This window comes from Festucalex cinctus, chromosome 4 (genome assembly GCF_051991245.1).
Source record: "Festucalex cinctus isolate MCC-2025b chromosome 4, RoL_Fcin_1.0, whole genome shotgun sequence".
Lineage (NCBI taxonomy): Eukaryota > Metazoa > Chordata > Actinopteri > Syngnathiformes > Syngnathidae > Festucalex > Festucalex cinctus.
Window position 1 is genome coordinate 23776049 of NC_135414.1, and position 27674 is coordinate 23803722.

The 27674-nt window shown below is 38.6% G+C and overlaps 2 protein-coding genes and 1 long non-coding RNA gene across 6 annotated transcripts in view; 2 read left to right on the forward strand and 1 right to left on the reverse strand.

Annotated features, from left to right (window-relative positions):
• The window catches only part of igdcc4 (immunoglobulin superfamily, DCC subclass, member 4), a 61842-nt gene extending 53146 nt beyond the window's left edge, over window positions 1-8696 (forward strand). For 2 of the 3 annotated variants that reach the window (XM_077519782.1, XM_077519783.1), the window contains exons 14-20: window positions 804-931; window positions 1633-1803; window positions 2222-2356; window positions 3669-3771; window positions 3993-4212; window positions 4286-4405; window positions 5348-8696. In XM_077519782.1, coding sequence (XP_077375908.1) covers window positions 804-931; window positions 1633-1803; window positions 2222-2356; window positions 3669-3771; window positions 3993-4212; window positions 4286-4405; window positions 5348-5806 — 1336 coding nt within the window. In that variant the 3' untranslated portion in view covers window positions 5807-8696. The remainder of the gene's footprint in view (window positions 1-803; window positions 932-1632; window positions 1804-2221; window positions 2357-3668; window positions 3772-3992; window positions 4213-4285; window positions 4406-5347) is intronic. The other variant, XM_077519784.1, reaches the window with a different exon arrangement.
• Window positions 8697-9946: 1250 nt separating this feature from the next.
• The window catches only part of LOC144017849 (uncharacterized), a 65691-nt gene continuing 47963 nt past the window's right edge, over window positions 9947-27674 (forward strand). The window contains exons 1-2 of the long non-coding RNA XR_013283273.1: window positions 9947-10037; window positions 10139-10337. This is a non-coding gene — a long non-coding RNA (uncharacterized LOC144017849). The remainder of the gene's footprint in view (window positions 10038-10138; window positions 10338-27674) is intronic.
• The window catches only part of unc13c (unc-13 homolog C (C. elegans)), a 140102-nt gene continuing 136321 nt past the window's right edge, over window positions 23894-27674 (reverse strand). For both annotated transcript variants that reach the window (XM_077519789.1, XM_077519788.1), the window contains exon 32: window positions 23894-26083. In XM_077519789.1, coding sequence (XP_077375915.1) covers window positions 25798-26083 — 286 coding nt within the window. In that variant the 3' untranslated portion in view covers window positions 23894-25797. The remainder of the gene's footprint in view (window positions 26084-27674) is intronic.

A 27674-nucleotide genomic window follows, 5' to 3' on the forward strand; every position in this document is an offset into this window, starting at 1 on the left:
TTTGAGAAAATGTGGCGTTAAGTTATAGTCCTGCGTTTATCTATGAGGTCATGTAGCATGGGTTACTATGGTAGCATTTTCTGCCCCCACATGGGATGTACAGTAAAGCCGTCTTGAAAACAACACTAAACAATTTGCTACATAAAAAAACCTCAGCACTTTACCTTCAGTAATTCAACATCGGTCAACAGTATTTATCCATCATTATAATACGCTAGCCGCCCACCAAATGTTATAAAGGCTTCACTCATCCATCTTGTGGAGGTATCACCGGTGCTGGCAACAGGCTAGCTAGCTAGTTAGTGGCTAACTGGGTGCAAAGGTTGAGGAGGAAATTCAATTCTTATTTTTGTAACACAGAAGTGCAGACGTTGAGAGTAGCTAACAGCGACTTGACTAAACAAAGACATTTTTGATTATATTAGGATGAGTAAAGTACATATTGCATGAAGTTTATCAGAACAACCATCATGACATCTGACTAAAAACATTTATCCACACTTGCTTTAGATGCTCACTGAACTCAGGTTTTGCTGCTGCTGCTGCTATTATTAGTATTGTCATTAATATTGTTATATGGAATAATCAATAGGATGATCAATTCTAAAAAGGTTCAATACTGACAGTCTGAGCAAGAGGGGAGACATTCAAAGATATTGTCTGTCTGTATTTTGGTTACCTTCTTCAGTTTGGGGGAAAAAAAGGGGCTGAAAGCTTCGAAATTCTTCAATCAACATGACACGGTCTAAAAACAAGAGTGACTTGACTTACTTTTGTTTTGTACTTGACATGTGGTGTTGCAGTGCCGCTCAGGAGATCCTGATTGGGGCACTGAAGCCCTTCACCCGCTACGAGCTGGCGGTGCAGTCCAACGGCGTGGATGCGGTGGGACCCTTCAGTATCACCGTGGAGGAGTCCACTTTCTCTGATCGTGAGTCTCTGCTGGGTTTAAAAAAAAAAAATAATAAAATAAAATATGAATTGAATGGATTTGCTTACAGTTGAAAAAAAATGTTTAATTCAAAGGGTCTCAGTTTGTTTGTTTGTCATCTCAGGTCTCTCACTGTGGCGCTTGAATGTTTGAATATTTTTTTTCCTTCTGCCCATCAAGTTTGTACATTAATTTTAAATATTAGTTATTGCGTGTGCAGTACAGTGTGTACATTAGAAGGACGTACAGCAAATATTAAAACACCCCTCTTGAAATGCCAGGTAAAATGCAAGATTAAGATGAAGCATTTAAAAATTCCACCATTACAGTGACTTCAAACCTAAACTCAGATGTTATGTACTGGATGGCATCAGATGGTGCAGTTGTACCTAATGTGAATCAAACTATGTCAATCAAGTGTAGGCAGGTAATATGAGGGTGTGTGTTCTCATGAAACGACCACCAGTCCCCATTTCCTGAGCCCCAGCTTCTCTTCCCTTGCCTCCTATTGGCCCGCTTGTGGTCTCATTGCTGTACCCAGGTGGCTGCAGCATGAGGACGCAGATGGTTGTCAAATAATATGTCCAATCCCCCGCCAAGACAAAACACACGCACCCCCAGCCGAGAACCTTATTTGTGACTTTTAATTACCGACTGCTGTACCCCTAACTCCCTCCCTCCTGTTCTGGCGTTTCCATCAGGGCCTTCCTCGCCGCCACACGAGCTGCGCCTGAGCACCATCGACTCGTCCTCAGTACTGGTGAGCTGGCGCCCCCCGCTGGAGCCAAACGGTGTCATCGTGGGTTACAGGATCTTGTTCAGCAGCAACCTGAGCCAACCTGAGCACTCGTGGAGGAACCTCTCTCAGGACGGTGAGAAAGGAACCGTGCTATCTCCATGACAAGAGATGAGCATCCGATAATAAGGAAAATAGATGTAATTAATTACTGTAATATTTGGGGGGGACCAGTGTTTACTTATTATTATTATTATTATTATTGTCTTTCTTTCTTCCTTCCTTCCTTCCTTCCTTCCTTCCTTTTTTCCTTCCTTCCTTCCAAATAGAAGACTGGTTTAAAATTGCATCTGTAGACAATCATTCATACTATAAAGAATTACTTCATTAAACATGCATGTTTTGAAATGTGGGAGGAAGAGGAAAAAAAACATGTATGCAAACAAGTGGAGAACATGCAAATCCATTGAAAGTTTTCTTGATTTGAAACCTTGAATGCACTTATTATACACTGTAGAGCACTTCTTCCCGTGTCTCATTTCTCTACCATGTAGGCAGCATCACCAGTGTTGAGGTGCGGGGGTTATCCAGTGGTACCCAATACTTTTTCAAGTTGGGAGCATCAACAGAGGTGGGAGCCGGCCCTTATTCGCTTGTCAAGGACATTCATACGCCCCCTGACCAATACGGTATGTTTCATTCATATCACATATACATTGTGCATCTTTTTTCTTTTTTTTTTTTTTTTTTTTTTTTTTACAATTTAAGACGCTTCCTAGGTGTCTTAAAAACATGTCTGTGACAGTAATTCACAGTAGCTCTTGAAGGTTAACACAAAAACACACATTTAATGTTGCTCTCGAGACATAGAGTTATTTGTATACACACTATAAAAAAAAGTCGTTATTCTATTATATACACTGTTGAATATTAAGTCTCAGTATCATGCTTATGTCGTTGTCATGGGCTGCTGTGCTGGCAACTATGCACGTTGAATGGAAATGACATCGATGGTGTGTATGTGTGGGAGAAGGCTTTTGCCATCTGTTTCCTCTCTACTCTGCTGCCAAAAGGATAAGCTGGCATAAATGAATATCAATGAAGGGAGTTGAATAGATTGCGATTACATTTTAGCCTTGTCTTATATAAAGAAGTGACGTTGGTTTTGCTTTATTTTGTTCTCTTTGTTGTGCAGGCCAAAACGGAATGTTTCAATTTGTGGGTAAAATAGTTTGTTTTTATAACTGCAGTTTCTGTGAAGAAAATAGTGTATGTACGTCAATAGCTACTGTACGTGTATCTGCTGCTGCTTTATGGTGGTTTGTTGTTGTGAGGGGAAATTGGCAAAAAATACCTCATACATTAGTGGGCAGACATGAAAAATGGATTATGAAAGAATCATTATAAATGAAAGCATCACGTAATAACTTGAGTAACCATCATTTGATATCTTCTTTGCCATTATGAAGTTGCAAAATAAATCAATGGCATGGGTAGATTGTTTTGAGATATTTTTCGTGATTTATTTTAGAATTAAGTCTGGTTCAAATGTTGCAGGAAAAAAAAAAGACAAATAAAACATACAAACCTAATCAAGTTCTAACGATAATCATTGTGTTGTTATTAGTATTATATTAAAGTGGAAAAATCTTAGATGAAGTCCAATGGATGAATGATTGATAATAAATCTTTGCTCTGAAACAAAATGATACAGTGATGAATAATATCCATCCATCCATCCATCCATCCATCCATCCATCCATCCATCCATCCATCCATCCATCCATCCATCCATCCATCCATATAATCCAATCCAATAATAAACGATAGATAAATAATGCAATATATCAACAGTATCCAACATAAAAAGGGGCATATAATATAAAACATATACAGTAAATATTCCAATAATTGTATATTGTTACCAAAAGTAGTTCCAATAATGTATATAAATATAAGTATACATCTCTGATACTAATATTTTATTCTTGTTTCCCATAGAACTTGACATCCATGCAGTGACAGGCATCATCGTTGGAGTGTGTCTGGGGCTCATATGCATCCTCCTCTGCATGTGTTTCAGTTTCCGCAACACCAAGACCAGGTAATGTAGCTTCCAATAAGACTGCAGTCCTGCACCAAGACCAATAATTTTTTTTGGTAGTTTTTTGTAGCCACTGCTAGTGAGGCATCTGTGTTGTTAATGCCACAACACGCCATTGGCGATGAATTGACGACAAAACTATAATCATCATTGCGCAGTGGCTAAGTCGACTTCTCACACAAGTAAGTCCCACCTACAGTTGCCTCTTGTGCCTCAAATAGGGGGGTATCTGGAGGTCTGGACTCCACAGTTGTGACGCCCCAGTACAGGAGAGGGGGCTACGCCAGTCCCGCCCATACGCCAGAGTGCAACGATTGTCACGAGCTGGAGACGCTCATGCCCTCCACCGGCCAGTCGTCCGCAGAAGCCCCCGAGGAGCAGAACCTGATGGTGAGCGCCGACACCCGGGAGGGTGGGGACGCCCCGGCACATGAACCAAAGGTCAAAACCACCATTTTGTGTTTCACGTATTGATTTGTGGCGCATCCGACGTGTCGCCGTCGCCCTTTTGCAGGCTGCTTGGAACGGTTCCATCAGTCATAACTGGGCCAACAGAATCACCCGATACAGAGACACCGTCACCGACGACTCGGCGGGATTCATCGCTGGGGAAGTCAACGTGACAAACAATACGGTAAATGAACATATCACTCAGTGCAATCAGCTGTCAGCCTCCCAGAAGAATGGATTTAGTTTGGCTGTTTGAATGAAAGATTGACATATGATGACATTATGTGTGGATGTGAATGGAGTGTGTAAATGTGAATAAATAAGATATTCACATGATGAAAGCTGTGTGTTTGCGTTGTGAAAACAGACAAATGTGTAAACTATTGGTCTATTTGAATGGAATGACATATATTAACTTTGTGCATGTGTGACAGTCGTATTTGCATTATGCATGTATGTGGCTGGTCAGATAGGTTTACGTGTTGTAATTACATGTGTAAGTGAAGTGATAGACACGTATTACGTGTACATCAAACTTGAACTAAAATTTAAAAATAAACACTTTTGTTAATGGAATAATATGAAAACAAAAACGGAAACGAACTAGAACTGCATTCATTTTAAATGCATTTATTTTGGTATTTCTGTACGTCCACCCAAAAGAAGGAAGGTCAAATAGTTGTTTGAGAATTGTAGTTTATGTGACTTGATTACATAATACTGAATGTTACATATCAATTTTAGTGGAAATATTTGGCCGGCTAGCACCTCGCTGTTAGCCAGCTAACGTCGCGATAGTAACAAACAAAAGGACGCTGGACCTGAGAGACGAACTAGCTTAGAATGAGGCTAGTAGCAACATAGATTACTGTACTTTAATTAAAATATGACCAAAAAGAAAAGACTTCCTTTGTTCTGCGGTTGGCCAGGGTACAGCACACGATCTTGGAGGTTAAAGTAAGTTATTTTAAACTAAAACAGTTAAATTTTCTATGTGTTGATTTGCTGCGTCAACATGCTAGCAGTGTAGGCTACACTTCAATAGGTTTGAATGAGATAAGTGATTATGTCTTTTTGTTATACTTATGATCAAGCTTTACGATTTTGATCAAACTGGTTTTTGCAGGATTGTCCGAGCGCATCGCCGTCCAGTAACCAGGTGGAGGCCGAGGTCATCGTCCACTCGGAGCTGTCCGACCCGGTCATCGGGAAGGCCAAGGCGGACTGCGGGCGGGCCAAAGACTCCAAAGCCACCCGGGGCCCCTCGTTAGAACAGACCGAGGAGAACCCTCCCGCTAAACGACCGCTGGGCGCGAGCCTTCCCTCGACAAGCCCAAACGGGGAGCCGGAGGGCGGCGCGGCGGAGCCGGTTGGCGCCGGCCCGAAACAGGACTCGGGGCTGACCAACGGCTTCCACTCCCCGAAGACGCCGCGGCCCGTGCCCAAATCCGGGGAAAACGGGGACGTTCGACGCTGCCCGTCGGCACAAGCAAAGAGCAAATCTGCCGGTCTCGCCCCGGCTCCCTTTGTCACTTCAGGCCTGGTCCACTCTACCTCAGTAGCACACGGTTACGTGTGCCCGTAGTTTCTGCCAGTTTGGAGCAAACGGAGACATTCTTACCTGGGATGATTGTGGATACGAGCCTCATTGCCGGTCGGATTTCTTTTATACTTTGAATCCACACTTTCATACATATGTAAATATGTGATACAGTCTATTTTTTAGAGGTAGAGCGCTTGTTTTCGGAGTATGCATCGTAAACGTACATTCCTCTGGGCTGCGAAAGCTGAAGGATTCAGTGCAGACCTCTCGATGCCAAGACCTAAGACGGGAACCAAAATGGCAGGCGCCAGTCCAGTGGGTGGAACTGAGTATCCACACACACACTTAAGAATGTCCAGCAGCCGTGTTTCTCTTCTCTCTCTCGAGCCTCATGCTGTCTCAGGGTCACGTACACACAACTGGAATGTGTGCCATCGTATCTCAGCCACACACATTTTGGAGTGTGGAATTTTGTATTGCCGTACTGTGACTGCATAACACTTGACTTCAGATGAGCCGTCGAGAGCGAGAGTGGGCTAATTCCATTTTGGTCGTTTTACAGGACAGTGATTTAGTGTTTATACAGCTATGATTAAAATCTTGGTGATTTTAATGATTCTTCTGGAAAAGAACTTACCACAAATATTCATATGGAAGATATGCCTTTCCTATATGAATTTCTTCACTTTAACTTCAAAATCACAAAAATTGAGTTCGCCTACTCTAGTTCTTAGTAGCTCAAATGTGAACCAGTAAAGATCAGATCTGATCCCAACTCCCATATAGACTTTAGCCAAGGTTCTTTTGTTTCTGTTTTATTAACAAAGAAGTGTCAGCCAACAACTATATATTTTTTTAGTAGTACAACATAGAGTTGCCATGTTACAAAAAGGGAAACATCGGAAATGAACACATTCATAACATTTTCTATTGTCGAAAGATTACAGCTTTTATAAACAAGAGTTGCCGTAATAAATTCATTCTATTAAGATTTTTTTTTTCCCCATTCACATCAACTTTTGACTTTTTGTCGTTGTGTTACAACCTTTTGGTTGTTTTTTGTCCATTGTGGCAGAATCATTTGTTGTTTTTCATTTTTGAATATTCGGTTGTGGAACTAGAGATGTAACTGCCACCTATGGGTCACATTTCTGAAATGTCCACATTCTTCAACGTGAAACCAGGGATTCTTTTTGGTGAAATTTCAATACAGAAAGTTTTCGAAGACCGAACAAGTATTTTGTCACCCTCTTAAAATAATTGCCAATAATAATGATAATAATAATAATAATAATAATAAATTAGCCTAAATCATCTCCTCATGGTGCCAATGGTTAATTTTTTTTTGTGTTTGAACAAATGACTTAGATGATTATTTTAAGGTGTTGATTTCAGTTGAAGTAATGAAGTTCTGCTTTGTTTAAAAAAAAAAAAAAAAAAAAAAAAATGAACTGGTGCATTCCGACTCCTTATCAACCACACTACCTCATTTCTTTTTCTGGTTTTCATTCTGCTTTTGTGGCATCTGTAGCTGTGCATCTTTTTGAATGTTATTCTTCTCATTTCAGCAAAATGCATTTTGGAGAAATGGCCTTGTTTTACAACAGAAATATGCTGAATCGCCCCAAATTCATACAAATGATGATAGCATGGACTATGCTTTCATTTAAAATGAATTCTCCACCATGGTCAAAATTTAGTCAAATGTCTGTCCTCATTACAACCCATCTGCGTATTGTTACATTTTTCAATTTGTTTGTATTTTGTTAGCCATTGCATTACATTGCTTCTTGCTGTTTCTTATGCTGCATTTCAGGGAAATTCTTTTTTTGTTCTTTTTTTGATGAAGACATTTGTAATGTTTTTTTTTTTTTTTTTTTTTTTGAGAACAGCCTGCCAAAACTCACAAAAGTAGTTTTTTCTCTATCTCCTGGCTTTCAGTACAATCAGCTATTTGTCTTTCATTCGAAAAAAAAAAATATGCTCATTGTAGCTTTTTTTTTTGTTTACTTTCTCAGACAAGACCTTTTTGAATTTGCTGTTTTAATTCGGCCCGATCCAGTGAGAATTTAGTCCGATTTTGTCCAGAAATACGACGAGAAACAGTTTTAGTAAAAAGCCGGCCACATTTTGGATTTGCACTTTCGACTGCAAAACTTCGTGGTCAGAATGCCGCATCATTTCCAAGTCGATAAAACTTCAGTATTGTCCGCTAGAAAAACAATCCAGGTTTGTGTTAGTGTTTGATGCCCCCTGCAGGCCATCAATGTTTTTGCAGCCACTTTGTTATACTTTATTCACTTTTTCAGGCTTCAACATGCCTAACGTTGTGGGAAATTGACGTATTTTAGGGCCTAAACATGACCAACAACATATTTGAAGTTCAAAATAAATACATAAAAAATACATGACACCAGTTGACAAGAAACTGTTGACAAGTTTCATGATGCCAGATCTGAAATTGAACAAAATTCAGCGTCCAGTTATAATTGTGTGCCATGAAAATTGTAATTGATCATTTATCATAATTTTGTTGTTGCTCAATTGCTCACATAATCAATGGGACATGGCTGTTGTTATGTTTGCATGTATAATTTTGTCTCAATGCACAGTTTGATACCTCAAAAACTGGCAGCATATCATGCAAGTACATCCCGATACAATACAATTGACTTTTTTTTTTAATTACATGATAGAAGTAAGGCAAGTAGAGAAAAATGAATGTGTTCAAACCACATAAGCCTTTTGTTTTTCTTAAGGGTCACTTAGCGAGCCTTGTCATGTCACTATACGCTTCAACTCTGTCACTTCCATCTGGTACTGCTTTCAAGTAGTTTGATGATTGAGGTTATTCCCATCGTCCTCCAAAACACATACACATTTGTGGCAAGTGTAAAATACCAGGTTGAATGTTCAGAGATTACCTGCAACATTAAACCACATGAAGTATTAAATGTCCTGGAAGTGAATCATGTTGTTGTTTTACCCAAGTACAATTAGAAAAATGTGTCAGCATCATTCGTAGAAAATAAGTCACTCAAGTTTGAGCTAACTAAAAATGCTGTTCTTAATAGTGGTTAAAATCTAAACTGTTTTTGCATCGCGTGGAGAAGCAATGCACCATTTGAAGATGGAGAGATGTTTAGATGGCAAGTCAGAAAAATATATATATATTTTTTTAACTTTCCGTGGCAAAATAAAGTCTAAAAATAAAGTGTTATAAGTAGAAAAAAATGTGATACATGAATACAATTTTATGTTATCAGAAGTGTCATATTTTGCACAAGAAAAAATAAGTGCATGATTAGAAGAATCAAATTTTGACCTACTTAAAATAGTTATGCTCTATCAAGTTTTTATATGCAAATATTATGTTCTTGCACCTGTTAGAAAAGTAATGTGAGATTTGAACATAAAGGTGGAAACTAAACTAAAAACAAAAGCAACAAAACAACTATATGCATGTCCTGGAGTATGTGGGGAAACATCTGAGGCAAATTCAAGTTGTAGACACAACACAAACTGCCTACATTTTTTTTTTTTTTTTTAAATGTTAACAGGATTTGATGGAATTTTATTCAGAACTGTAGTGTATTTAATAGTAAACTGATGCTTTCGACAAACAATATTTCTTAATAGTGTAAGGAACTAAGTAGTTGTGAATTCTGGGGTTGCCATTTATGTTAAGCACTAGGATGTCTGACTGTTCGTGAACGCAACACAGGTCTCGCAGCATCCCAACCTTCATTGCTGGTGGCATTTTTACGAAACGTTACAATATTTTTTATGTTGCACCCATATAAAATAAATTATTTAAAAATATACAGTATATTGGTAAATAATAAGGGACAATAAATAAAATGATAAACAATTAAAAAAAAATAAAACTATACATGAGGGTTCGCATACATACTCACTCAGTCCTCTATTCGATAATAATGCTCACTTTTGATTGACGCTGTTAGGGAGGAATTAATTTAACAATACATGTTTAATAAAATTGTAATTGTATAATTGCATTGTTTTACTGGTCTTCAGAGGTTGTGAAGCTGTACCAATTTGTGGCTGCTGACTGTAGTTGCCATTTCTACACGAGCCACAAAGAGGCAGTGTGGTCATTCCTAAAGTTTCCTGAAAAGCATCACAGATGAAAAATAGAATTAAAGGAGCCACGCCCAGTAGCTGCGTTGCCAGTCGTTGAATGCACATGCAAACATTATTTTAATGATGTATTTCGTGTGAAAAACTGAGCGAGTATGATCAACAACACAAGGTAAAGTTGACAAGAATAAGAGAGCCAGAATGGTGACGTCACATGTCCCTGGACAATTCCACCCATAATCATGACGTAACGTCACACCGCTGTCTCCCCAGGTGCTCGTGCCAAATGATTCCGGTGGCAGCTCTATCATTGACAACAGTTTATTTTCACGGAAATACATTCGTTTGGCAAAATAGACTGGTTTGTACACAGAATATTGACGCCAGGGGCCCAAAACGACTCACCAAGAATCAGGCGCTGAGAAACGAAAAAGAAAAAAAAGTGACGACGAGGCCCTTGACTTACTCACAGGTGAGTGCAAAGCTGCAACTGCTTGTTTGCTGTTTGTAGTTAGCAACAAGCTAACGTATCACAGCCCAGGTCACAGTAAACCTCCAGTCACGCAAAAACATTTTCTAAATATGATTTCATTTTCTGTAAACTGCAGGGCAGTGCAGTGCAGTTTAAAGTAGATTTGATGCACCTGCTATGTCACTTTCTCAGTGTATGCAAAATCAGATCTCAGCACAAAAAAAGGATGACGGTAACAATTAAGTGGTTTTGGGTTTTAAATTATACTTAGGGTCTCTTTATTTTATTTAAAGTGCCTTCTGATTGATCACAAGAATGTAAACAGGAAGGACCAATGTGACCAAAAGTGACTTGAGGGAGCTTGTGTGACAGCACCCTTGATGATACAACATTCTCAGATGGAAGTCTTTAGCCTTTAGTTACATTTTTTAGTGTTGGCTCTTTTACTTGTTTTAACTTTTAAATGACTTTATTGCCCCCTGAAGACCACCGTGACTACCTCAGTGTATGCAACATGGCAGATAAGACTAACGTGCCTCAGGACAGGCATGCTTAATACCGCCCGTTATTTGTATAGTATAACATCATGTACTTTTTGGTTAAAACAATTTGAATTATGTTAGTGCATTTAATGTCTTGTTAACTCGCAAAAATGTCTCTTTACATTTGTTGTACTCAAGCGTCAATTCTGCGCAATGATTTTCAACACCTTTTTCCGGTAAGACACGTTTTCCCCTTTGTCAGCGCATCTGGGGGCTATAACCTGCCAATCAAATATTCCCTAACACAAACAGAGACAGCCTTGAGGAGATAGCAACGGAAGGATAAGGGAGGAGGCAAATGAATGAAGTCTTGGGAGAGGGGGGGGATTTCAAAAGTCAGCTTCAATTATCTCTTGCCTTCAATTTTACATAAATATAGAAGATGGCTGCTAAAATAGTTGTGAGGTGCCAGAAAGGAAACCGGCACTAATTCTTTTGGATGGTCAAGTAAAGCTGGTGTTGTCCCTTTGGTACTGCAGGACAAATTTCTTTTATGTTGATCATCATGTGTTTTTCTGTCCCATATCTGGATTATTCCACTTTTGGACCACATTGTGCTGCTTTAACAACCAAAATATTTGTATGTAAGTACGGTAATTAAAAAGTCAAATTTCCACAGTATGACCCCATTAAAAACAAAACAATCGTAATTTGGCGCATGTCCTTACCTGAGCACTGAGAATCTTTAAAGGGACAGTCAGTGATTCTTAGCGCCATCTGGTGGTCAACTAGTAATTCATTTATTTTACAAAATATTTATTTATATCAGTAGCATGCAAAATATGTGTTGTATCGCATCAATGTACTTTTTTATTTTATTTTATTTTTTAAATATATCTTCCTGACTACCAGGAACAAAAAATAGTGTCCAATTATGTTCATTTTGATATTCCCCAATCTTTGTGAAGTAACTGGAATACTGCAAAATAATTTTTTTGAAAAAAAAAAAAAAAGTTTTATTTTTAATCTATGACGTGTCCACAACAGAGGACATTTTTTAAAACTTAAACACTAAGCTCAAATACAGTTAAAATAATTCAAACACTACTTTAATTTGTTCTTAAGAGTCTTATAGAAAACACGTTAACAACATTTAAAGCCTAAATTTGTTCAATAAAAAGTGTTACACACTTACTTTTCCTCTTCCCTAAAAAGTGCTTGCACTGAAGGAAGCCATTTTCTTTTATGATGCACTCAAAGGTAGCAAAGCCCCACCCCTACACATTTGATATCATTGGAAAGCTCTGAATGTTCTCTAGAGCACAAAAGGAGTTAATTCAATCGTATGCACTGGGTGGGAGATATTCAGGTTTAAAAAGGTCCACTACAGAGGACAAATTTGAATTGCTGGTAGTCAGGAGAATACATATATAATTGTCGCTCTAGTAATCACTAATTATTTACATGGCTGTATTGTAGTCACCTTGCAAGAGGCTGCCATGTTTCGGCGCCATCTTGCTGTTACGTATGCCGAAAGGTGCGCTAGTTAGCCTTGGTGGTACTTGCATAAAGTGGTTGACCATCTAAGCTGAGGCCTGCAGGTGGTCGTCGCTTGTCACCTTCTGCTTTGCTCTCTCAAGCTTTTACTATTTTTTTTTTTTTTGGTAACTAGCTTCTCCCGCTAGCCACTCGTTAGCTGTTAACTCCTCCCAGCCGCTTTTGTTAGCTGCTCTGGCTAAATCCGGCTCGCCGGGCTTCACACCGGCTGCCAAGTCGCCGTCGCTTGCTGAGACGGTCACGCAAAATAAGAATTGGTGGTAGGCTTGCCAAGGGCTTTTAAATGAATGCATTTCTGCTGCATTCTACGCTATAGGGACATCTGGATGGTCACTTTTTACATAGTGTGGCTTTAAAATGCTTTAAATGGAGATACAGACACTTTCTTCACGACCCTGTGACGAATCTGCAGCTCTATATGTAAAGTGTCATTGCCATACAGCTAAGTACAACACATTAACCTGTTAGCTTGACATTTGGCAAAATATGGAGTCACCCAGCATGGAAACCATAATGAGGCGCTTTGGACAAACCAGCCAACGTTTGGGAGAGCAAGCCGCCTTGTTGGCTGGCCCCGATGCAGGGAAACTTAGTTCCACACCGGCAAACAGTGCAGGCGGACTCTCAGTGGGCCGGCTGACCCACTTTTCAGCTCTCCGTGTAAGCGTTGCGCATCGCGCTCAGTACGTTATCCCCACTGTCGGCCTCACACAGCGGCGTCGGCAACGCATGGCGGCCATTAACGTCACATCCTGAACAACATCATTACAAGTCATTTGTCTTTGGATTCTACCCAGGCTGTCGCTTTATTTTAGTTTTACCATTATACGCCTGTGAAACAAGTTTATTTATTTATTTATTTTTCAATCGAGCTTGAATAAAAGAACTAAGCTTATATTAAGGAGGCATATTGTGGAAAATTGACTTCTTAATGTCTTGAAAAGTAAATGGTCTTTGGAGTGTCTGCCCACACATCATGTGCAAAAATAAACAAGTAGACCTTTGATTAGCTGCTTATTTCCAGCTGTGGATTTTCCAGAACTTGAATTTACTTTAAAAACAAAACAAAGAAATGACTGTTAAACAGCTTTAGCACCCGCAACCTCAATGCAACTTTTTACAGTCATCATTGTAGTTATGGATTTGAATGTTTTGAAATGTTTAAAAGGACGACTTTTCAACTCATAATAACATGACGTGAGGTAAAACACTCCCAAATCTCACTAAGTCATCTGCACAAAAAATATGTCCATATTCTAAGATCATTGACAATTTATTTTAAAGCGAATTAATATACAGGGATTTGGATAGAATCATGGTGTTGTAAAGTAAAACACATTTTTATTGCTTATCAACACAGAGAATTTCATTATGTTAAGAAACCCACAAATTAGTGGATTTAGCAGGTTGTCATTGGACAGCCATGCCAATCACATACAATATATTTTAGAGGCTGGAGGCAAATAATTGATGATACGCAAATTTCACCCAGGAAGGTCGGAGCCTGGACTCGAACCCGAGTCCTTAGAACTGGGAGGCGGACATGCTAACCACTCATTCACCAAAATATTCAAACTACCTCAAATTTTTGATAAAGCGCTTGTATTGTCCAGGCGTCCCTCAAAAAGTGCCCTGCGTGTGGCACTTGATGATGCAACACGAGATGGCAATGTGCTATTTAATCAATTTAGAGTGGAAGCAGGTGTCTCATTAGGACCTGCTGGCACCCACCACTGCCATCAATGAACATGTGGTACAGCAATGGACCAAAGTGTGCTAGTGGATTCAAATACTGAAGTTTTTTCATGTCCTGGAATAGTGGTACAGTCAACAGAGGCTTGTGCCAGTATGATGTCATGATTTATTTATTTTTTTATTTTTTTACATAACATTTTTATAATTTTGATTTTGATTACATTTTTATTTATTATTACTATTATTATTTTTTGTTTTTCTTCATTAACGGAGGGGGACCAACAAATTGTCCTGAATACATTTGTTGGTGGCAGTCAATGTTTGGATTATAAATATGAACATCCACTGCGTTGAATTAGTTGAAATTTGTCACATAATGTAAAACAACAAAAGTCGACGTTAACTTTGATAATAGCCAATAACATGCTCTCTCTTTCCTTTCTGAGTGGTACTCGTTTTTCCCCAGGTGAAGTCATTGATGAAGGAAATAATTACCTTTTCTGTAATTTGTGCTTGTTCACATTTACATAAAGTGCAAATAAGTAAAGACTTTAAAGCCAGCTGATGTCTGACTGATCTCCGCATCAAGGTTCCTCATGATGATTGTTCACTAAAATGTCAAATGTGTTACCATGGTAACCCAATGTGGTGGGGAGGGCTCGTTGGCAAAACTAGCCAAGGCTCACTGCGGTCTTGTTGATCACATTGTGATGAAGTCATCTCCACAATCAAGTCAATTTGATGCTGATCTCGGACTGAAAACGTACTGCCTTCAAATTTATTCATATCGTTTTGTGTGGTCATGGAGTGCATTCATAATGTATATTCAGAACGGAATTCGACTGTAATTTAAAATACTGAAACACGAATTTGGGAGAACTCGATTTTGTGATCTTCCATCCCTCCCACACTGCTATCGTGACAGGAATTCCTTCTGGTTTTAATCCAATTTGCATTTGTTATGGATTAAAATGTTCCTGCTATTTTAGAACTAAAGCTTTAGACCAAGATCAAGGAAGGAAAACATTTTTCCTCCACACAACTGCAAAAAAAAAAATGGTGGGAAGGGTGGAAGAGAGCTCAAAGAATGAGGTGTAAACTTTCAGAAAGTTTTTATGCATGCTGAAGGAACGGACAAAAACAAAACTTCAGAATTGAACCGTGATACCGTACGTTTGTCGTAAATTTTGTTATTTTGGTATATGGACTTCCTGAACATATCAAAAGACATGAAGAGAAGCTTGCGCCAGATTTAGCAGAGAAATAATTTCCATCTGTCGTTAGATTTCCCTCGTCGCATTCGAGAGAATGCTTTAGTTTCTTTTCCTCCTGCAAAGTAATATGCCTGCGTCAGTGGGGGATTTCCTTTTTCATTCACTTCATTTACAAGTCGGCACACAGAACCAACATGGCATGCAACTACTTTGAGTAAACAGTGTCCACCCGCAGAACTATATTCGTCAAATATTGTGAAAGACAAGAGCTTGATTATTTTAGGGTTTGTCTGGATATAAAATGCTAATCTACACATGCAACATCAGCAGTTACAGTTTTGTTTTTTTGTGAAATGGTGGTTCTGTTTCATCCTTAGTCTGTCACTCGGGAGAAAGAAAATGTCATGTCTTTGTCTTTAAAACAACCTCAATACGTGACATCATGAATTATTGGACACAACAATGGACAGATAAACAAGGCTCCCGTCATCGGGATTGCGATGCTCAGCAAAGAAAACACATGGAAAAGTAGTCTGGTTTTCCTGAAGTATAACTCGGATGGTCTTTATGGTCTGAAGAACAGTTTCTGGGCACTGAGTGAAAATAAACGCAGGGCTCATTGCATACAAGAGAGCTCGATTCTATAAAGTTTACCCAACAGGAAATGTGACTGTGAATCGTTAATGACGACTTGGCTCATGATTCTTTGTTTGCTAAAGCGTTGGCACATTAGAATGCCATTAGAGATATCGGGTGCCTTCAGTGGGGGTTGTCACTGCCTTGCAATAATTTTTGGAACCACGCCCGCAGGAAAACCTTTACCCGCAAGTACGTTCTTACAGCCGAGAGATTAACATCCAATTTAAAAATGTATTCTGATACAGTTTCTAGTTATCTGTTAAAAAGAGTTAACTAGGTTTGGGTGAAAATATGGCCGCATGCATGAAAATGAGTTAAACTGACAATGACACGAGAGGCAGACTCAATTCCATATCGATTTTGCCCACATTCCACAGAGACCCCATCATCCTTTTGGGCAAGAGCTTGTCTGCTTCTTGGAGGGAATCGCTTAGATGACTTGATTGCAGCTGCACTTTTCAGCGGAAAAAAAGGGGCCAAGTTCTGCTGTGAGATTAGAAACTTGTCTGAGAGCGGGTGAACGTGATGAATGGAATTCTGCTGATCGCACACGCTCACTTTTGAGGGATTGCCTCCACAAAGTTCGGAACTCGTATGTCCACATGTGGGTTTGTGGAGCACCTCGAAAAACATCGATAGCGCTGACATCATTATCTCAGCTCACACACGCGCACAGCGCGCCAACATCATCAATCAGACGGAGGCGCATGAACCGGGCTGGCGTCCGCATGGTCATGTGGGACCGCTCATCTGCTTGCCTTCATTGGAGACTATTTCAGGGGTTGTTTTTACATAACACAGATTCCGTATGAAAGGGTAAGGAAAGGGGTAAGGAAATTGATGATTAACTTACACTATCTCAAATTGCATCAATACTGATGAATGTTACTTGCAATATGGTTTTGATAAACACAAGGTTGGATTAGCGTTGTGGGTGAAGTTCAGTCACCTTCATAAAACTTTATTTTAACGGCACAGATAATGTTTTAAAGAGGGACATTATGGAAAATTGTCTTTTTAATTGCTTGTTTACAAATGGTTGTCTCTGGAGTGCCTACCCAGCCATCAAGTGGGAAATTAAATTAAATAACAGAGTCCATATTTTGTGAACTGCTTAAATACAAAACTGAGCAAACTGTTCGGATTTTAGCCCCAATGTCACAATCGACTACATGCTAGTATGCTACATACACTACGCGCACAAAGCTGCACACTGATTTGGTCCAAAAAGTTTAAAAATAAAATGCCAATCCATTTAGTGTACGAGACATATGATCCTCCATACTGTCAGCCATGTACATTAGCAGCGTAACCCAGATCAAATATACTCTGTATAAGTCACTCTAAAGGCCGTTTTCTACAGCAGCACTCTGCATGTCGTACATCACAACAGACAGCACATGCTCGTCCTACGATGGCCATTACCCTGAATGGAATATTCAATGATATGTAAAAGTTCTGGCGTAACAGTGCGCCGATATTTTGATCTTTGTTGCTCAGCTCGGCTGAGTCATATAGAAGAAATGATACAGAGTTCAGAATTAAAGAGACTTAAATATTCATCATATGGTCAATTTTTATTTCATTTTGGGCTATTATGATATTTTACTTGGTAGCGTTTGATAAATGATGTTCAGGCTGAGCACATTTTATTTCATGGAATAAATTTAAGAATTAATTATTCATAATTATTTTTTGTGCACTTAAAAAAAAAAAAAAAATCTGTCTTCCAACTGCCCTCCAACTGCCTTCCAACTTTCAAAAAAAAATAAAATAATAATATAAATATATATATATATATATATATATATATATATATATATATATATACACACACACACATGCAAAATATATCACTTTTTAAATCATGAGAAAACTTAAGAACATGTTTTTGGAAAAAATTCCCGTGCCATCTTGTTAATGTAAGACTACAAAAAACTTGCAAATACTTTTTCAGAGGATAGCTAGGTATACCTTCCACAGAAAAATCAAGAATAAATGGATTTGTGAATAATAAACCACAAGTTGGTAGGGATTCACTGTTCAAAATTTTATAAACGTTACCTAAGCTATAGTAGTTCCAAGACAGGCTGTTTTAACACTGACATTATATTCAGGATTGAAAACAAACACAATTATTCCTTGGTCACTTTAAATGTCACAAGATTTGCAGTCTGACAACCTCCCGAAATCCCAAATGTCAAGCACTCGCGTACATGTAAATATACACTTAACCCTGAAAGTAAATATTCACGGGCACAAAAAAATAGCATCACAATATGAAATTATTTATTACTATGGAAATGAGGCACTCGGCTCCAGTGTGGAATATGAAGAGTGAAAGGTGGCGCTACTCCAGTGACTATGATTAATAGCAAAACTGTCAGCGTAGCATGGGCGCCATATGAGGTGATGCTACGCTGGCGCATTGACTTGACAGCCTGCGCATGCAAACATCTGCACGCGTCATCTCCATTAACACACGTCGCGCATATAGATTTTAGGATACGTTCTAAATATTATGGCGACATCGTCCGTCTATTCAATAGGTCATTCGAAAACAGGCTATTTGTCATATTAAATATCTGCAGGCCTCTAAACTGACTTTAAACAAACTCACAACAGTTTTGCTTCATGCATAAATCCACCATGAATATTTAAACAGCTCCGGTTTTGGCTTATTTAAATTGGGCTGAGTGCTCATGTTCGTCAGTTGTTGTTTTTTTATTTATTTTTTTTTTTAGCTTTAAGTGTGCCTGTCTTCAGTTATATGGAGAGCATTCATACTTAGTGAGATGCTCTTGTTTTGCAGTGGAAATCAATTGAGAGGCAGTTAATTTAAAACATTTGTGGAGTTGCTGCTATTCAATCACTTGAATGGGCGCGTATGCATTGAGATGTGGCCACCATAAAGTGGAGCAAAAATAAATAAATTGCTCGTAGACACATTGGAGCAAAACAAGACAGTTTTGACAGAGTGAATTTTAATTGAGGTAACACTGGCAGTTACTAACAAAATTAACATAAATGCCGAGGGGTGCGGCGTGAAGCAATGCCGCTTCTAAAGTGTACAATCAGAAACTGAACACTTCATTCAACACACATTCTAAAGACGAGTATAATGACGATTCACTACTTCTAATGTAGCCTACTGAGCCTTTGAGGTATCAGATCTGTGCTGTCTTTAATTTTCTCTCCTTTATGCACATCCAGGTCAGCTGTGTTGTAATCGTATGAGTTACATGGTAACAGTTTCATGGCTAACCAGTGTTAGCAACAGACTTTTAAAGTTTGGGAGCGTTTAACCCAAACTACTAAAGAGTAAATGCGATGTAAAACCTGTGAGACAGCAGCTAGTCTTTCATTTCAACTCGACAGTGACATATGAGCATCTAAACAGGAAACACGTTGTAGCTGATTCAGTTTCTGATGAAGAGGGACAGTCGTCTATGCAGGCTGTTTGGCTAATTATCACCTAACATTAGCGCCCGCCTCAGCTAGCTACTTACTTATAGCTGTCAGTGCTAACATGAGCTCAAGGCTAACGATGATGATTTCATTAGCCTTAGCGCACGGCATGTGTCTTTGATGTAATGTTATAAACACATATATGAATAGAAAACGAGATGAGCCAGCACACTATAGCTTAGTGATGTGCCTACATGGCGGCCATGTTGGTGGGGGCAAGGTTCCTAACAAAGGCAATGCCATGTGTATTGGAAAACAAAAAACGTGCTTATTTCTCAACTGGCATTCATGAGGTCTAATTTTGATTAAAGTCAAAGCATGTGTTATTCATACAGAACATTTGTTCTTACCTATGAAATGGTATTTACCATTTCCAGATGTCTGAATATAATGTACAGTATTCAACAAAACATATCAAGAATTATCATACATGCTTCATTCACCCTTGCAAACGTCCAGCTTAGTTTAATTTACGACTGTACCATCACTGCATCACAATGGGGCCAAAATCCAAACGTTTGCAGATAGCTACATTTTCTGACATGTAACAATAATAAACAATCTTGTTTGTGCAGTTGCAACTAGAAGTGCATATAAGTAATAAAGTTCCGCGGCCTGGTAGTTGGGGACAGTTGTTCTTCAAGATGTTTGCATGTGTCTGTTCTTGGCGTTTGATGGTGTTCTTCCACACTAAGCTTCTCCATGAATGTCTTGATGTACCCTCACCTAGTGCACTAGGAAAACAAAAAAAGCCTTCCCCAAACTCCTCAGTTTTGGAAAGGTGCAAAAATCATTCAAGTCGAACTGAGGTCTCTCCTATCTTAACTTCTGATGGATTAATTAATCAATTGTGTGTGTGTGTGTGAGGCAGCGGAGCCATCTATTGGCCCACCGCCCCCTTGGCCAAGAGGGCGCGGAGTGGAGACTGCCGAGTGGAGAGTGATGACACCCGTGAGGATGTAATTACGTGAGGAGCAGATGGTCTATGCAGGAGGACGCTCCTCCCTCCCAGTCAGGGCGCTCGCCACCCTCAAAGTGAGCGGAACTGCAGCCACGCAGTCAGACCTCTTTAAATGGAAGCCTGGCATGTAAAGCTTTGCGGAGGTGCTCCATCTCTGTTACAGCTGTCCCACTGCAATACATCAAATCATGGGTGGGAAATAAAGACGCTGACTCATTGTCTTGCTTTAGCTCCTTTTCTCAAGCTGTTAGAAATCTCATAAAACAGGCAGTGGGAAACCAGAGAGCTTCAACACCATTTCATCAGATCCCACCATGACACGTGTGGAACATTTGCTTTTATTTTATTAAAAATGCTGTAGCATACCAACACTATTATGATTAGTTTTTCTTTTCTTTTAATTTTGTGACAGGGCTCCCATGATGAACAGTCACCCATACTTGCTGCTTTCCGCTTTTTGAACACTATCGAGGCAAGCTCGGTACTACTTACGCAACACCAGCTAGCTAGCAATGACCATTGGCTGGCTCGTTAAGTGTGGCTAAATACGTTAGAGAGTCGCTCCTAAAGTCGACTTCACACTGGCTGCGGAAAGGACGCGGTGCTTTTTCCGCACGGCTTCCGCAAGGACTGCAATTCACAGCTCAGCTTTTAAATGTCACATGACCAAACCTAGCAAACAGGTGAGCTGTGATTGGTCGTTACCTGAGCACTGAGCACATGTGATGTCACTTTCAGTTGAATGCAAGTTGCAAAATGTCTTTTTAAAGGTACTAATTGTACATGAAAAATAATGAAAATATCAAATTATTTATAGACAAAATATTAATGTTTGACTGCCAAAAATGGCTAAATAAGTAAAGTAACCCTTTAATGTAAATGTAAACAATATCTCCCTATTGTTTTCTGCAGTAAATAGTTACACAAAATTTCAAAATATCCTTAATGTTAAATGTTCACTTATCTTAGTAAAATAAATAAATAAATTAATAATAATAATAATAATAATAATAATAATAATAATAAAGGTAGAGTTCCCTGCGTCAGCAGCATCTCATATACTTATTAACTGAAAATTAAATTGTTCCCTGAAGTTAACAAAGCTTTAAATTGATCTTTTATTTATCAAGCTGCCATCAGATTTTTTTTTTTTTGTGATTTCGAATTTTGAATCGCAGGAGGAAGTGTGTCACCATGGTGCAAGTTAAAAGCAGATCAAAAGTGAGTGTGCGATGAGCCTAAAGCATAGTTAATACCATTTATTTTCCTTTTGCTGTGATTTGAGATATTCCTATTTTTTTTTGTGTGTATATTGGAGCTGCTCTATCAAGTTCAATTAGAAGTGAGATATTTAGTTCATGATGATTATTTTAATGTTAGCAAGTTGTGTGATTTTTAATAAAGTTTCTAGACTGTGTGAAATGGTCCGGTTTTGGGGTTGTCAAAAAACTAAAATCCGTCTGTGAGCGAGTAATCCATCCCTGGAGGTAAGCTCCATCAATCTTCCCCTTGAAAAATAAACAGCCTTCCTCTTTGAAGGGCACAGCAAAGTCCAGGATTGGAGGCTATATACAGAATGTGTATGGGGTGGAACTCACACAGAACAGCTTGCCGCATCCCATTATCTTCCCACAGATGGACATGCATGATCCTTGTGGCCCCTTGCCTAAATTCTGGATAATTTAACCTTTTTTGCCAGATTATTATTATTCTCATGTTATCTGATCTGTAAAAGAAATCCGCAGGCTCAGTGGGATGCCAGCCAAGTTTAACAACATGACTGTGGCCTCATCTTACAACATATTGCTACGTCCTCCCGTACAGACGTTACCGTTTAATGCTTACCTCACAAACATTTTAGAGGGATTCTGGAGCTCAGATCGCTTCTACAGGTTCCCCACACTTTATGTATAAAGTGTTTCTTGTTATAGATTCTTCTAGAGTGAGTATGTTTACTATTGGTTAACTATTCTGAGCTAGAACTGTTTCGCCACAGCATGATGATGCATGCCGATTGGTTTTCCAATAAGATCCCAACCCAAAGTCTTTCAAATGAACCCGCACATCCATACTAATTCTTACATTTAGCCAATTTTGCCACTTCCGGCGTTCTCTTGTCAATTTGCACATATCTCCATATTCATCTGGGAATGTTCTTCCTGGGGTGGGAAATGTATATTTCTACTTTTGGGTTGACTGACATTATCTGGTCAACCCCGCCTCCATAGTCAAGATAAGTGCTAGGGACTGAACACTTAGATAAAAGCTTTAAAAAAGACCTAATAAATGTGCCGCTAAAAAATGTCAATGGGTGTGATGCTTTTTTGATGTGAACGATGTTATTGCGTGAAGATTGGGATTGAATCTCCTGTTGATTTGCTCTTTTTTTTCATAGGAGGTCAATGGTGTTATCAGTGTGATTTTCATCTTGCATTTATTAAACTTGCTAAATGCAATCCATTGTCGCTAACTACTCTTCCGCTCCGCTAGGAACACAGTGTTATGCTGGTATCGTAGGAAAGTAAGAAAGACCACAAAAAAATTGGATAGGTGCAAATAGGAACTTTTCTTTTTTAAGCAAATTGTTATACAGAATTTTTTTTTGAGTAGGTAAGGGTTTTCTACAATTAAATTTTTAGAATATACTGCAGACCGCCCCTGCGATTGGCTGGCAACCAGTCCAGGGTGTGCCCCGCCTACTGCACAAAGCCAGCTGAGATAGGCTCCAGCACCCCCTGCGACCCTTGTGAGGAATAAGCGGTCAAGAAAATGGATGGATGGATACTGCAGACCACAAAATGGTGGCCCCAGTGGATTGATTTTGGACCCTGAGGGGTAGTTTAACTAACGAGACCTATCGTCGGTAATTCCAGACAACTTTGCCACTTGAATGAAAATGACATCACAATTTCCTCAGTGTTCACGTGACGACCATCGCAACACGTTTTCTATGTTTGGTCATGTGTCGTTCGAAGCTGAGCCCAATAGGCACTGCAAAATGGCTACCACCTGAGATTGACAAAAATGGGTGGATTTCGCTACTTAATTCATATGTGCCAAACACAATATTAATCGGAATGCCATGTTTAGACTAGTCGGGGTGCATAGAACATAAACTCCCTCTTTAATTTTCCAGTGGACTTGACATGGTCGTGCCATAATCTTCATGCGTCCATGTCTATGTTTTGGGAGGTATGTGACATCTGAGTTCTGCCAAGTCTGCCTCAATTCTTGCCATTTCTCTATATTTCTTCATAATAATCCTTGTTATGTATACAATATCACAATAACATAAATTCTAATAATAAATAATACATTGCTAATATATATTGCTAATAAAGTTAATGTATTAGACTAAATATGTCTAATATTTACGTTTGAGCAAATAAACACTCTGGCTGATATTGGTGGAAATATACTGCATTATTGTATGATCTCATTAATTGCGAATGTTATGGTTTTATTTGCACATTCTAAAAATGTGTGGCAAATGATTGCACGAGTGCACATTTGTTTTGCAAAATGACCGAGATTTGTGACCACATTTGCACATACTTTATGCACAGAAGAAAAGTAGACTTTTTGTACAATATCTCACTAAATATATTTACATGACATACAATTTGCCATCAGTGCAATACATAGGAATGTTGCATATTTACCAAAATGTTAAACTCTTTCCTTTTATGAGAAAAATAATGACAGAAGCTGAGTGTTTTTTTTTCCCCCTCTCACTTTTAAAGGAACATGTGCAACTCTCATTTTGCTATCATTACAGCTTCACAGCAAATAAAAAAAAATAAAGTCTCGGCACCACCCTATGCACAATCGGACCACATGTACATATATATCTCCATATATGGAATGGATTGCGTTTCTTTTGTACAAAGATTCTAAACAACTTTGGCAGTTTATCAGGAACTAAACAGGTCAGAAAATATGATATGAAATGATGCAGTGTAAGCCTGCCTTCCAAAGCTCATGTTCACAGTGGTCATTCAGAAAGGCCTGAAGCTAACCGTTCAAAATAAACACACTAAAGGAAACAAAATAAAAAAATAAAAAAACAACAACCATTCTTTATGGAGTCTGTTTTCATGTGTCATGATTATAAAATTACAAACGCCTATGAAGGTTTACGTAGCAGTCTTCGCCATTGCAAAATAAGATAAAAACAAACACCATTTCCTTGTGGTGGACTTACGATACAAAGAGTTTGAAGGCTCGGGGGTCGGGACCCTGCTTGGTGGTTTCTGTGGGAACATGGGTACGACGCGACCAAGAAACGACGTGCAACAGCAATTAAAAAAAAGATAAAAAAAAGAAAAGAAATAAATGCAAGTGACTCCACAACAGTGCAACAAACAAGGAACAAAATAAGTAAAATGAAGGGGGGTAAGAAAAAAAAAACAGGGATTCCATAACACTTCAGGGTGGCAATAAGTACAAGTAAACTACAAAAGACTCCACAACAGTTGGGTGAAGAAAAGTATAATAAAATAAAGGACTCTACAATTGTATTGGGTGCCCCCCCCCCAAAAAAAAAATAAAAAAAAATGCCCTTTTCTTTCTCCATTGGGGCAAAAAAAAAATAAAAAAATCAATAACTTCAAAATAAAAAAAAAACAAAAAAACAAGCAAAAAAAACAAAAACAAAAAACAAAAAAAAACGGTGCAACGGTTCAGGGTGACAAGAATAAAAACAAATGTAAATGAATGCATAGCAAAATAATACAAAAGAAAAAAGGAACGCAACAAGTTGGGCGGGAAAAATGTACTCAAAATCAATCAACAAATAGCAAGGGAACAGAAATTGAAAAACATAAATTAAAAATACCGTACAACAAGGAACACTACAACAGTGCTGGGTGGCAAAATATATTTCAAAAACAAACAAACAAACGAGAGACTCTGCAACAATCGGAACGCCACAAAGTCATAAAGTGACTTACAACCGGATAATCAAGCAAATTTTCCAACATACTAAGTTCATTGCAAGAATTCCTGTACGTTTTGTTATATTTTTTTCTTTTTTTTGTGTTTAGTTGATTTTTGTTGTTGTTTTAACTCCACTGGTTTGGCACTTTATTGGAACAAATCTCAGTTCAAAAAAGACTAAGTGTACAAAAGGTATTTTGTCTGCTTGAACGTAACCGGTAGAATATAGTACTTAATAGTAAGCATACGGTCAGTAAACACTTGTACGTACTTGTAGTATTCAAATGAACATTCCAACAGATGTTTTTTTTTGTTTTTTCTTACACACATGCACAAAAACAAAACAAACAAACAATCAAACAAACAAACAACTCCTTTGCTCACTTCCTGCTTTGGATCATCTCAGGTCAAACAACCCTCCAATCATTCTCATCTGTAGGACAAAACCGCTCGGAAGGAATACTGCATTTTTTTCCCCCACACGACCCCCCACCCCACAATTCGCATTACGACACTTCCTCGGCCGAGCGCGTGTCCGTCTTGAGACGCACAAACTCTTTGGCCACCTCGTCGTTGGTCCTTTGCGAGAGTATCCGCATGATGGTGAGGCCCGTCTCGTCCATGGAGATGCTCTTGACCAGCGGGTAGCAGTCGGCGCAGCTGCCCGAGTCGGCCAGCTCGCGCAGCTGGATGACGGTCATGCCGATGATGCGGTCCTCGCGGGCGAAGCAGTAGTCCTTCACCGATACGTGCAGCTCGTACGATTCCGGGCCGTGCTCGTTGCTCAGGACGCTACGGGGAAAGATGGAACGCAAAACTAAGATCTTGGATTGATAGCAAAATGTGGCGAACAACCTTTCACGTAATCCTTTCATGCGTAATTGTCATCGAGTTGTGGCTCGCTATTTATTAATTCACCTTTTTGCGTTTTAGTCTTATAGAAGCTACCGTGGCTATTGCCGAGAAATCTCCTCTATTCCAGGGGTGTCAAACTCATAATAGCTCAGGCTCCGAATGGAGGAAAATATATTACCAAGTGGGCCAGATCGGAAAAATAATGGTATACTGTATAATTTAAAAACAACTGCCGTCTCATTACACGCAGATTTTTGCTATTTGTGGGCCAGCCCTAAATTACAGAACTCAACTGTAATGATATTGTTCCAATAACACTTTGCCTTGTATGAGTTCTAGACGTGTTAAATCTATCTTTTTGGATTTTGTTCCGAGAATGCATTGTGTGTGGTGCAGTTAAAGAATATACAGGACTGTCTCAGAAAATTAGAATATTGTGATAAAGCCCATTATTTTCTGTAATGCAATTAAATCGGCAAAAGGGCCATACATTCTGGATTCATTACAAATCAACTGAAATATTGTAAGCTTTTTATTATTTTAATATTGCTGATTATGGGTTACAGCTTATGAAAACTCAAATATCCTATCTCAAAATATTAGAATATTTCCTCAGTAAAAAAAAATGCCATAATTAGCAATATTAAAACAATAAAATTATTGCAATATTGCAGTTGATTTGTAATGAATCCACAAGAAAATGGATGGATGGATATATGGCATTTTTGTTTAATTGCATTACAGAAAATAATGGACTTTATCGCAATATTCAAATTTTCTGAGACAGTCCTGTATTACGATGTTAATCTCATATGTGTTTATGTGACCAGTAATTGAATTTGTTATATTTAACACGTTTATGTCTATGATTTAAATATAAAATAATGACATCCAGGATTAGTCCGTGTACAAGTTGCATTGCTCATCTGAGGACTGCTTGTAAAATTATGAGTTTATGTTTACAAAATGGTCTCGTGGGCCGGATTAAAACCCTTTACGGACCTTATCTGGCCCATGGACCCTATTTAATGCTACGAGATGCCACCAAACCCTCTCTAATAGGAATTGGCGTGAAGAAAGTATGTTACCAAACACCAAAAAAGAAAAAAGAAAAAATTTCTTTGCTTATGGTTTGACTTGTAAAAATATTCTATAACAGTGGATGTTGTTCCACTATAGCTGTAAACAATTCCAGATTTTCTTCCATTTTTACTTCCTGCACGTGAAATTTCTGCTTTCCCAATACTTTTGTCAGCAATACTACACGCTAAACAGAGAATTGTTGAATCAATTTAAAATTACAAAATGAATTGTTGACCAACAAAATAAAATAGCTTCAATTGGTAATACTTATTTAAATTAAGCTAATCCAGTTGATGCAATTTCATAATAATAATCTGAAATTGGCCCAACAACTCTCTTTTTAGAGAGTATGTGTCAAAGTATGATTATGCTGATGACGGTGACTTGGTGACACGTGAAAAGCCTCGTTTGGTGATTGTTGAGTTGATTCACTCGTGTTTCCTGG